General features: G+C 36.8%; 1 protein-coding gene across 1 annotated transcript in view; it reads left to right on the top strand.

Annotated features, from left to right (window-relative positions):
* LOC111872631 (conserved oligomeric Golgi complex subunit 4) overlaps positions 1-10,378 on the top strand; it is a gene marked incomplete at its 5' end in the record, with an annotated part of 51,182 nt that extends 40,804 nt beyond the window's left edge. The window contains 2 exon segments of the mRNA XM_023866711.2: positions 1,929-2,149; positions 10,223-10,378. Of these exon segments, the coding sequence (XP_023722479.2) occupies positions 1,929-2,149; positions 10,223-10,265 (264 nt within the window). The 3' untranslated portion in view covers positions 10,266-10,378.
* Positions 10,379-13,473: the final 3,095 nt, after the last annotated feature.

Raw genomic sequence — 13,473 nt, 5'->3', positions numbered from 1 at the left:
TTGTAGGCGCTGCACATCTGTTTGACCGGGTTGAGCTTCTTTGAGAAGAAGGCAATGGGCTGCCAGGTGTTCCTTACGCGTTGTAGCACAGCACCCATGGCAGATGTAGAGACATCTGTGACGAGTGCAAGCGGTGCGGATGGATCCAGGTGGGCCAGTAGAGTGGTGCATGACAAACTCACCTTGCACTCTTCAAATGCCTTGAGGCGGCTACCTTAGCTGTCTGGTAGCAGTGAATAACTGATGACTCTGATGACCAATTGCTCTGAACTGAATGTGATCACTCACGATTGCGAACTTTGGGATCTGCCTTTTATACCATGCTTGATGGGTGGAGTGAAACTTGCAGTTGTGATTGTGAGCGCTGATTGGCTTGCGCACATTATGATCTAAATGTGGGCTGGACAGTGATTGCTGTATAAATACAAGTGCTGCCAGCAATGTGATTGGTTAGCGCACATGATGATCTAGAGGTGGGTTGGACATCGAGTGCTGTATAAATATGAATGCAATGTGCGGCAATGTGATTTTGACTTAGGAGTGAGTGTTGTCTGTTAGACCGGTGAAACAGCGTGTAAGTATGTGGGATGTGCCCACATCATTATTACCATTATTATTCCTAATTACAGATAATTTAACACATGCTCTTTCTGTCTGTTTAAGAGGTTTCTTTTGAGTATTTTCTTCCACCAGATTGATATTTTATACTTTAGGCATGTCATCTGCGAACATTCTTTCAATGTTCTTTTTTTTTCCCTGAATTTATTTTGTGTGTGTGTGTGTTTGTGTGTGTATGTATGAAATGTTTAAATTCTGTTGCTTTGATATTTAAAATTCTGATGTTACTTCATTTCCAGAAATGGTACTGGTTGAAGACCGAATTTGTTTAAGGAATTAATAAAGAACTCAGTGGCGTGCTAAGTGAATTTAACAAGACATTTTCTTAAATTAAACCTGTTTTGACAAGTGTAGATGTGGTTATGTCTGAGATATATTATTTGATAAATGCACTTTTCAGAGCAATTTCAGGAAGGCCCAAGAGCCCGGTTCTTATCATGTAGATATTCATGGCTTGTTGAAATGTTCTGCTTGGATTCATTCATGAGGGGTGTTTGTGTTTGCCATCCTTTTTTTTTTGTTTGACCACTAAACTTTCCATTTATGTTAAATATTTGTAATACACTACAAATAATGGTATTACTTGTTTAATCTTGTAGAGGATAGCCAGCCACTCTTCTTAAAAATTTCATTTGGGACCATTTCAGTTTTCCTCTTATCAGTTCTATTTATCTCCATTTTCATTTAACAACATTTTATATGTAACAGGAACTTTACCATTACTATGAAACTGCTTCAAACTGTCTATTTTTTTCTTTACTGAAACTAAAATAAATTTCTAAACTCCTGCATTGTGTAGGTAGATCACAGATGAGGAGTCTAAAAGGCTGGCATAGGGATCTGAGCATACCTATTTCTGCTGAATACCCATTACTTATAAAGATAAAGTAAAAAAGATAAAGCTATCCCTGTAACAGGCCATGGAGGCCCATGGGGTTGTGAGATGTTGAGGCTTCCACAGTTTGTAGACAGTCAGCTCATAGATGATGGTGAGGTTGTCAGCTTTATGTGCTGGCCACCCTTTAGCTCCTGGAAGATTCCTTGTACTCACTTCTTTTAGAGGCTGAGTTGACCTCAGGGCAATATTGAGTCTGGAAGGATTAGGCCAATTGAAAAATCCAGTGACCTCATTGGGAATCAAACCCACAACTTTCCTGCTTGTAACACAGTGCCTCAACCAATTATGTTACCGTGCACCCCTGTAAAGATGAAGTAGTGTGTGAAATTAACAGCTTTTAGCAGGAGACACAGCCCACTTCTCAGAAGGATGTGGAAGGCTTGAGAATTCGTCCAATGCATAATTTTTGCAGTTGGGAGGACTAGTGTTTGACAAAGAAGTACGAGCTCTGGTGAGTTACCTGACCAGCACCACGTCATGGTCCATTCGTGACAAATTTGCCCGCCTGACACAGATGGCAACTATACTTAACCTGGAGAGAGTGACTGAGATTTCAGACTACTGGGGAAGTAATTCTGGTTCTCTTACTTGGAGACTGACCCCTACAGAAGTCCGTCAGATCATGGCCTTTAGGTAAGGATGTCTGTTAACTGATAGAGGATTCCTTTCTTAATGAAGGTATGAAGTTACAAGTGAGTCTATAGATTATGTTACAGATTCCCAGTTTAGGGTTCATGGGATGTCAACAGAAATTTCCATGTGAATGCTAACCTGCGCATAAATTTAATTTATATTATAATCATAAGTCTGAGAATTCAGCTTGTCTCAAAGTAAATCCTTTGAACAGAGTTCTGGAAAGGAGGAATTTTGTAGGAATCCCTGTTGTATGTAATTCTTTAGTAAACTAAGACTGTGTGGTTTGAATGTAATTGATAGCTGTTTTATTTGTAATTTATAATATCTTAGCATTATATTTATCAAGTGTAAGTGTAAGTCTTTATTTTAATCAGTACACTGCAGTAGAACCCCCCTATTTAATGTTTCTCAGTTTAAGGTTTTGTTTTATTTAATGTTCAGTTTCAATGATCCCAAGTCAGTAAATTTTGTTAAACTACCTCCATTTAAAATTTTTAGTGTTCAAATCTGCTGGTCCCCAAAGAAACTGTATACAGGGATTCCGCTGTATGTTAAAACCTCTGTGACAAGAGCCTGACTATGCAAAAATCAACATTGTAACAGCCCTCTGTACACACATGCACATGTGCTTGCTCTCTTAATCCCTCCACACAGATTTAGCAAGAAATTGTGGAACAAAAGTGTGACTTGTGTACTGCCCGCCCATCAACTTGTATATCATCAGTTTGATCAGAAACTTGCCAAGGCTTCAAAAGTAACATAAGCATTTATGTTTGAGGAACTAACAAAATATGGGCAGAGATACCTGCTGATGCCTGTTGGCAGGCAATCAGGCACACAAAGGATGGAAGGGAAAAGGCTGAGAGACACACACACAAACTATTGAAGAATGAAAGAGCCTGCAGTCTGTGGGATCCAGTTGCTTTTTGCAGCTAGTTCCCATGCTGAAGATGGTACCAGTATAAGGGACTACTAAACTACAGTTGAAATAAATACTTGATTTTCTCTTACATGTTAGTAGTAGTAGTAGTCTTTATTTCCATAAATCCAATACTAGAAATACATTCAGAGGATGTGGAAAAGTCAGACAAAACACATAAATAAAAACAGTACAAGGTACCAAGTCAATATACAGATATGTTAAATAATACTACTGAGATCATAAAAAACATAATGAGTATCAATTCAACCCTTCCTTTCAAAAATACTCAAAATACACTTCCACATATATAAAAGAAACAACAATAAAATCCAGCACAAAATGCTAATCATACAGATATAATAAAATAATACAGCTAAAACCCAAGAAAATAACCAGCATTAAGTTTACTCTTCCTATTAAAATTCACAAAATACTCTTCCAATACATAACATGAGTAACAAGACTAGAATTCTTCAGATTCAATTTAAAACTGTTAACACCTTTGTACAAATTATATGAATATGACCATATCAGATTAATACTACATCTTAAGGATACTCAGAATTCTCTTCCAAAGTATAATAAATAAAGTACAAATAATTAAATAAATAAACAGTACAAAAGTACTAAGTCAGTGTACAAATATAAATAAATAATACAACTAAAACTCATGAGTATGATCAGTGTCAAAATTACCCTTCAATTAAAATACACAAAATACTCTTCCAAGGTATAAAATGAGTGATTATACAAAATTTCTTTATCTTTAATTTAAATTGTTTGACATCTCTGTATAATTGTTTCAGGTTTAATGGAAGACTATTGAATAATTTAATGCCCATATAATACGAGCCTCTCTGGTATAATGATAAATGAGTTGAAGGTTGATAAAGATTAAGGTTAAAACCTTGTCTAGTGTCTCTGTTATGTACATCAGATACAAATTGATATTGATCCATGTTAACTACCACAAAGCGTAAAAGTGAATAAATGTATAAGGATGATAGAGGAAGAATTTTTAAAGTGGTAAATATCTGTCTACACGAGCTTCTATTACTAGCACCAGTTATTATTCTAACCACCCTCTTTTGTAAACGAAAAATATTTATGGCATATGAAGAATTACCCCAAAAAATGACACCATAGTCAATAAGTGAATGAAAATAAGCATAGTAAACCATCAACAAGGTTTCCTGATTTACATATGGTTTAATAGCTCTGATTGCATAACATGCAGAGCTAAGTTTTTGGATGAGTAAGTCAATATGAGTTTTCCAAGATAATGTGTTTACAATGTTAACTCCCAAAAACTTTATATGGGATGAATTAGAAATTTCCATATCATCATATACTATCTTAGTAGCGTGCTCGTATATATTCTTTGTTTTGAACTTAATGAATTCGGTTTTAGAAAAATTAAAAGATAATAAATTGGCATTGAACCATGAATCTAATTTATTGAAAACTTCAGTCACATTGTGAAGAAAATTTAGAGGATCCGGATTACATATAATTACGCTAGTATCATCTGCATAAAGAATAGGAGAAGAAATCCTATTTAATACTAAGGGTAAATCATTAATATAAATCAAAAACAAAAGGGGTCCCAAAATTGATCCCTGTGGGACACCATGTGAGATTACACCCCAACTAGAACGAATATTCAAATTACAGTCTTTAGCTTGTAGTCTTATTCTTTGAAATCTTCCAGTAAGATATGATGCTATTATTTTATGCATCGGTCCTGTAATGCCATAAAATTCCAATTTAGACAATAAGATCTTGTGATTCACACAATCAAACGCTTTTTTCAAGTCGCAAAATATTACGCCCACATTTTGACCAACATTTAGGGCAGTTAAAATCTGGTCAAGCAGTCTATTGATAGCCTTTTCAGTGGAAGAATCAGGTCGAAATCCAAACTGTTCACTCGCCAACACGTTATTGTTAGTCAGATGATGACAAAGTCTTGCAAACAGCACTCTTTCAAATATCTTAGAGAAAGAAGTCAATAATGATATGGGTCTATAGTTACTGATAAGATTTTTATCACCATTCTTGTATATAGGTTTTATCTCAGAAAATTTGAGTCTATCAGGGATAGATAACGATCTATTAATTATATAAGTTAAAGGTGAAGTAATAAAATGTTTACAACTTTTTAGTATTTTGATAGGGATCTCATCATAACCATATGAGTTAGTCGTTTTCAATTTGTCTATGATTTTTCCAATTTCATTGGTTGTAGCATAACTATAATTAATAAGAGGGAAGGTATTTATGAATATATCTGTTAAATATTTATTAGATTTATTACAAATATCAATTATATTATCATTGTTTGGTGTGTTTATAGTAATAGACTCTGCTACTGATAAAAAATATTTGTTAAAAGAATCAGCAATCATTTTTGGGTTAATATGTGATTTACTAAGAACACTCAGGCTAGGTGTAGTTTCATTATAGGATTTTCTTCCAGTTAGCAGTTTAACAATGTTCCAAGTAGTTTTAGTTCTATTCTTGGAATTTATAATCAGTTTATCATAATACAAGCGTTTGGCCTCCCTAATGTCTCTAGACAAAGCTCTACAATACGCCTTATAATGACTTTTAATATTGGCATTGTTACTCTCCTTACTGTTTAAATACAAATGCCTTTTTATACTACATTTAATTTTTATACTAGATGATATCCATGCTTTATTATTATTGATGCAATGTCTAGTAGATGATTCAGGAAAACTATTATAAAAATGTTTTAAAAATGTATTTAGGAAAGTATTGAACATAACATTCACATCTCCATCATCAAATACATCTTTCCATAATTCAAAGCTAAGATTGTAGTTAAAATTTAACAAGGAAAGTTCATCAATTTTTCTTGTCTTCCAAGAACCTCTAGGATATGAAAGCATGGTAATATCATGGATCAATATAAGTTGGGCATCATGATCTGATGTACCATTATAAATAGGAAATAATTCAAATTTACCTATTCTCGAATAATCAATAAATATATTATCAATAGCCGATTTAGTGGTATTTGTTATTCTCGTAGGGAAGTCAACAACACTAAAAAGGTTATAAGAATTTAATACAGCATTAAGTTGATTTTTCTTATAATTGTCAGTAAGATAGTCAATATTAAAGTCTCCACATATAATAAATTCAATTTTCAATCTATACAATGATTTGAGCACCTCGTCCATTTTAAACAAAAAATTGCTAAAATTACCAGAAGGGGCTCTGTACACGGATAAAACATAAATATAGGACGATTCGTTTTGGATTTTAATTGCACAAAGTTCCATGTCAAAATCCGCACAATATTTATCAACATTAACTATATTAAATTTTATATAATTAAGTACAAATATACATGTTCCACCTTTCATAGCAGATTGTCTACAAAAGCTGGCACCAATCATATAATTTTCCATCACAATACTGTTAATTTCTGGGTGCTTTAGATGGTGTTCACTAATACAAATGATGTGCGGTAGATCTGGATGTAAGGAACTTAATAGTTCATTGGTTTTAGACCTTAAGCCACAAATGTTCTGATGATATATTTTCAATGAATTTTGTGAAGCACATGATTTACTATTTTTGCTATTCATTTTATTTAAATGTGATAAATTATGGTTATCTTGCTTGTTTAATTTACTAGTTATGTTTAAACTTCCCATAAAAAATCATTTGTTTTAGTTACTGGCTTTTTTCTGATACGTTTATTCCTTTCAACAGTACTCTGTGGTAAGATATGATTTACATTAGGAGAGATACTCGTTATTCGAGCTTGAGCCTCATGATATCCAAGTGGTATGATATTGATGCTCATATTAGTTGCCTTCTTTACAAGAGAGAAAACAAGAAGAGCCAGATTAAGAGACACTATCTTTTTTCCTAGGCCATTCAAGTGCAGCCCATGTTTGGTATAATATTGCCTGTTTTCATCTATTTCCAGCACACTAAGATGAGAGTAAAGTTTAGCCAATTTGCAGAGTCTCTTATTAAATTTAGTAATTTCCTTATTGATACTGATATTAGCACCTCTCAAGTCATGTCTCACAGGAATTGTTAGTAAAATGACCTTTGTATGAATGACTTTCTTAATAAAACCAATTATATCACTAAGAACCACATTTAATCTTACTCTTCCAATATCATTAGAACCACAGGAAAGAATGATAAAGTCAGTAGATAATAAGTTATCTATCTCCTTTGTAGTTTGTTCCAAAATAGTCTTAGTTTCTGCACCAGGTTTAATAAAACCACTTACTTGGAATTGGTCATTCAGATAAAGTTTCATATTTTCGGAATATCCTCTTAAGTGGCTATCTCCTATCAACAATACTTTGTGTTTTGTGAAAATTGGAGTACTAGTTTTATTATCTAACAGTTTACCATACAAATCACTAAAAGTGTTTTGTGTAGAGTACACTTCCTCATTCTTAGAAACAGCACTGATGTCCCTAGTTTCTGAAGTACAACCGTTAACAATAACTGGAATTTTTTTAGGTTCTGTGCTATCATCCTGAATATTCATAAGATCATTTTCATATTGATTATTCACTTTCCTAGGTAATCTAGAGTCACGTTGCTTTGTATTGTGTTTGACTTGAGACATTTCAGTATAATTGACACTTCACTTTCTTCCTCGATCAAGCTTCTTCAGTCTCACGTACAAAGTCTTCACTAGTTAGTGAGTAATCAGCCAAATTTGCAAGCACATCATACCTGTTTTTCGTGGCTATAGAAAATTGTGACACATATGTATCCTCCAGTTTATTTTTTCTCACTAGGTTTCTCCCTCTTATACATTCGGTCGGCTGCCAGCTACTTGAAGCTTCTTTTCCCTGGGCTGTAACAGCTGTTTTATCAGACATAACCTCCAGTCTTGTATAATTAATTCCCAGTTCTTTACATAAAAGTTTGTTTATTAATTGTAATAAACTTATCTCTAAAAGAGCTTCCTGTAGATTTACTTCCTTTTCAATACATTTTGAACATTGTGAAATCTCATATATCCCTTGATTACACTTGTTAAATGCAGTCAGAGAACATCGTATCGGTACATTGTCCACCATGATGGAATTATATCTCATGTTTGGTTGTCACCAAATAGTTGGAGTCATCAGTTTCTGTGATTTACTTTAATAAGGAGTCATTTCTTTTTGTTGAAAGTAATGGATTCATGTTTGGTTTCTCTGCAAGTACTTAAATGAAAAAGTAAAACACCATGCTAAAGCATCTATAATAATAAAAGTAAAGGAACTTGCAGTATTGTAAGTGAATCAGTTTCGTTAAGAGTAATCACTGTGTGTCATTTTTGTTAATTAGTCATAATTCATGCATTAATAAAATACAGAACTTTCTCTTCTGCATGAAAAATGAAAGATTTGACAAATTGATTCCTCTTCAATATATGTGGGCTCCACTTTTAAGAAAGTGAAAGCAGATGAGAGGAGGCTGTCACAAAAATAATGCCTTATTGTCAGTTAAGACACCCCCATTAAGCATGCCACATGTTGGGTGCTCATTGTGTTCAGTAGTCAAGGAGTGCATAGAGTCTTATGTTGAAGGATCAGTAATATGCAGTGATCAGTAAGTGTAGAACATGGGGAAAGAGAACAATTACACGGTCATGTTCAAAATTGTGGTTATAAATTAATGCAGTAAGGAATGGAAATCTTGCTTCATCATACAGAATTCTTCTTGTCAGTATTATGCTGCCATAATTTTAATAGCCTTTATCTAACATGTAAAATTTTACTCCTTTATGAACAACTTCCAAACATGAATTTTTGATACAAGTATTATATTTGTGGACATTATCTAGTGTCCTGATTTTTTAGTTAGAAAATGTGTAAGTATTTATCCATATATACTACTCTGTCCAAAAATTATCTGACCTTGGGCGTTGTATCTGGGTGGTTACAATACCTAATCCCCTTCAAAGCAGGACCCTTGTGACTCCACACACTTAACCCAGTGGTCCTACCATTGCTGGAAGCAATTCTGAAAGGCTTCTTTTAGAATTGTGTGCAGCTGCACCGTCACGTTCTGTATGATGTCCTCGCAGCTGTCAAAAAGGGAGCCTTTTATCGTGTCTTCATTCTCAGGAACAGCCAGAAATCACAAGGAGCCATGTCAGGAGAGTAAGGAGCCTGGCGAACCTGCGGAATGCCATGCTTGGCCAGGAAACCCTGGATCAGGTGTGATGAATGAGCAACAGTCAGTATCACCTTCACATTGCTCCAAACCTGTTGTGCTTTTTTGGGCCTCAGGGATGTTGGATGCTTTCATTGTGACGCCTATACCTTTGTTTCTGGGTCATATCCATACACCAACAATTCGTCACCAGTGATCACAGTCTTCAGGAACTCAGGATCCCTGTTGGCACACTCCAGCACGTCCTGCGCGATCTCCAGACGGAGTTGTTGCTGTTCTGGTGAAAGCAGCTTGGGCACAAATTTTGTCGCCACTCTTCGCATGCCCAAATCCTCAGTTAAAATTGTGTTTATTGTTTTCTGCTGATCCCAACCTCATCAGCAACTTCACGGATGGCCAAACAACGGTCCTCCATGATCAGTGTCTGCACTTTTTCAATATCAGCATTGACGGTCTCCCGGAACGCTGCTCACTGTCCACCGACATACGGCCATCTTTAAAGTGGTTGAACCACTCTTTAATTTTAGTGACCCCCATTGCATCATCGCCAAAAGCCTGCTGAATTTTGTGGATTGTTTCGGCTTGGGTATCTCCAAGTTTGTGACAAAACTTGGTGCAGTATCGCTGCTCCAAGCGTTCTGTCATCTTGAGCGAATGCGACAAACACGTGCTACACCACTTTGCTATCAGGCAGCCACAGATGCATCCGGCAGTGTTGCAAGTCAGCAAGAAATCGCAGATGCACATGAAAGTCCCTTCTACCACTACCCTCAGTTTCCCCACCCCTTTGGCCATTACTTACAGCGGCAAAAAATAAAGTCGCATACTTTTTGGACAACAGTGTGTGTGTGTGTGTGTGTGTGTGTGTGTGTGCATGTGCAAAATCATGTATTTGGGTTACTTTTTATTTAACTGGAATAGGCGCTTTGGTTAGTGTTTTTATTTTATAATTGTTAATATACATTTTGTTCTAGGACTGACTTTCGAAGCGATGACATCAAACGACTGAAACTGTGAAGCAGTGATGTACAAAACATGTCCCAAACTTTGAAGAATCTGCCTTTGTCAGCCTGCTGTTTCTAATGTGAATTCCCATGTGGTGCTTGGAAAGCATATTTTAGCTTCACAGCACAAAAAAAAAAATAAATAAAAATGAAATGATAAAAATCCACCTTTCTTCTTGGAAACAACCTTGGATGCCTGGTAACATCCATTCTTTCTCACTGTTCCATTTCCAGACTGTGATGATAAACAAGTGTGTTCCTTATACAGGCCAATTTTTGTCCATTTTGGACCAGGTTCCTTTATACTATTTTCTTGGGTCTCATGACCACTGTCCTTGTAACCTGCCTTTAAAACCGAACTTCTTCCTGAACCTACACACTTCAACCCTGAAGGTGGAGGCACCATGTTCCTCTGAAGCATCAGTATCCACCCACAAGATTACACAGTATCACAACAGAGAACACTACTGTCACAATTTTTTGGAGTGACTATAGACAGGTTTAGGATTGATGATCAGATTTATTGGCCTTAGTACACTTCACAGGTCACTGTTACACACACTGGTGTCCACAGTCACGTATTCACTAGCTGTTGTTCAGTAGCAGTTTTCAGTGGCAGAAATTCCCCTTCCCCTGGGTTCCCTAAGTATCTCTGGCCTCAACTACCATCTTCTCACAGCAACAGTTCACAACTGAACTTCAGCAGTTACCTAACTCTCACCCATCAACTAACTCAGCTCAGCTGATTAACTGAACTGACTCTCACTAAATACAGTGGAACCTCGCTTAACGAGCATAATTTGTTCCAGAATCTTACTCGTAATGCGAAACACTCGTTAAGCAAAACAATTTTTCCCATATAAATTAATGTAAAATACAATAATGCGTTCCATTCCGAAAAAAATACTCAAAAAATGTTATGTATAACGTTTATTCAAAGAAAATTATATATACTTTGTTAAGGAGCGTGAATCATCTTCATCATTTCTTCTATGCAGAATGAACCAACCTGGAATGCGAATTCAATTTGCAGAAAACAAAAAAAAAAAAAAGAATCGAGATAATTAGTTTATTATTTATGATACATATATAATTCTTTTTTACTAGAAATCTGTCTACAGACATTTGTTTTTGCCGACGCTTCAAAATTGGGTGAAAATGCGACACAGCATTATCATTGAATAAATTTGTAGTGCGCATAGCCACTGCCTTATTAGGGTGTTGCTTCTCAATGTACGATGCAACAGTTTCCCATGCTTTCAGCATTTCTCTTATTGTGCCAGAAGATTGTTGCTTTGCTGTTACCTCCTCCTCCTCTGACAAACTCTCCACCACAACTTCTTGCTGTGAAACAGTGCAACTCCATAAGCTCTTTGGTGGTCAGCTCTTTGCTGTGCTCTTCCACAAGCTCATCAATATCATTCTTATCTACCGCCAGCCCCATGATCTTGGCCAAAGACACAGTCTTGTTGACTACAGGCTCCACACGTACTATCTCAAACCCCCCAAAGTCACATTCGACAACGCTCTCCGGCCAAAGCTTCTTCCAAGCAGAAGTGAGGGTTCTCTTATTAACCCCTTCCCACTCCTTTTCGATCATCTTGAGGCAGGCAACGATGTGGAAGTGATATTTCCAAAACTCTCTGAGAGTGAGGTTGGTCCCTTCAGTCACCTCAAAACAATGCTCAAAGATGCTTTAGTGTAGAGNTTTTGCCGACGCTTCAAAATTGGGTGAAAATGCGACACAGCATTATCATTGAATAAATTTGTAGTGCGCATAGCCACTGCCTTATTAGGGTGTTGCTTCTCAATGTACGATGCAACAGTTTCCCATGCTTTCAGCATTTCTCTTATTGTGCCAGAAGATTGTTGCTTTGCTGTTACCTCCTCCTCCTCTGACAAACTCTCCACCACAACTTCTTGCTGTGAAACACAGTGCAACTCCATAAGCTCTTTGGTGGTCAGCTCTTTGCTGTGCTCTTCCACAAGCTCATCAATATCATTCTTATCTACCGCCAGCCCCATGATCTTGGCCAAAGACACAGTCTTGTTGACTACAGGCTCCACACGTACTATCTCAAACCCCCCAAAGTCACATTCGACAACGCTCTCCGGCCAAAGCTTCTTCCAAGCAGAAGTGAGGGTTCTCTTATTAACCCCTTCCCACTCCTTTTCGATCATCTTGAGGCAGGCAACGATGTGGAAGTGATATTTCCAAAACTCTCTGAGAGTGAGGTTGGTCCCTTCAGTCACCTCAAAACAATGCTCAAAGATGCTTTAGTGTAGAGCTTCTTAAAGTTAGAAATAACCTGCTGTTCCATAGGCTGGAGTAACAGAGTGGTGTTGGGAGGCAGAAACTGGATCTTGATGAATTTAAATTCTTCAAGGAGGTTATAGGTCTGGAGGATGGGCAANCTCCTCCTCTGACAAACTCTCCACCACAACTTCTTGCTGTGAAACACAGTGCAACTCCATAAGCTCTTTGGTGGTCAGCTCTTTGCTGTGCTCTTCCACAAGCTCATCAATATCATTCTTATCTACCGCCAGCCCCATGATCTTGGCCAAAGACACAGTCTTGTTGACTACAGGCTCCACACGTACTATCTCAAACCCCCCAAAGTCACATTCGACAACGCTCTCCGGCCAAAGCTTCTTCCAAGCAGAAGTGAGGGTTCTCTTATTAACCCCTTCCCACTCCTTTTCGATCATCTTGAGGCAGGCAACGATGTGGAAGTGATATTTCCAAAACTCTCTGAGAGTGAGGTTGGTCCCTTCAGTCACCTCAAAACAATGCTCAAAGATGCTTTAGTGTAGAGCTTCTTAAAGTTAGAAATAACCTGCTGTTCCATAGGCTGGAGTAACAGAGTGGTGTTGGGAGGCAGAAACTGGATCTTGATGAATTTAAATTCTTCAAGGAGGTTATAGGTCTGGAGGATGGGCAAGAGCGTTGTCCATAACAAGCAAGACATGGAGTGGCAGATTCATCTCATGCAATTTTTTTTTCACAGAAGGACCAAACACTTCATTGATCCAATCAGTAAAAAGGTCACGTGTCACCCAAGCCTTGTTGTTGGACCTCCACATCACATTTAGCCTGCTCTTCTGTACTTTACACTTCTTGAAGGCTTGTGGAGTTTCTGAATGGTAAACAAGCAGCAATTTAATTTACAAATCGCTGCTTGCATTGGCACAAAATAGCAGCGTGAGACGGTCTTTCATTG

The sequence above is a fragment of the Cryptotermes secundus genome, unplaced genomic scaffold (genome assembly GCF_002891405.2).
Source record: "Cryptotermes secundus unplaced genomic scaffold, Csec_1.0 scaffold2948, whole genome shotgun sequence".
Lineage (NCBI taxonomy): Eukaryota > Metazoa > Arthropoda > Insecta > Blattodea > Kalotermitidae > Cryptotermes > Cryptotermes secundus.
The sequence above is the reverse complement of the archived record's forward strand: the minus strand, read 5'-3'. Positions and strand labels throughout refer to the sequence as shown.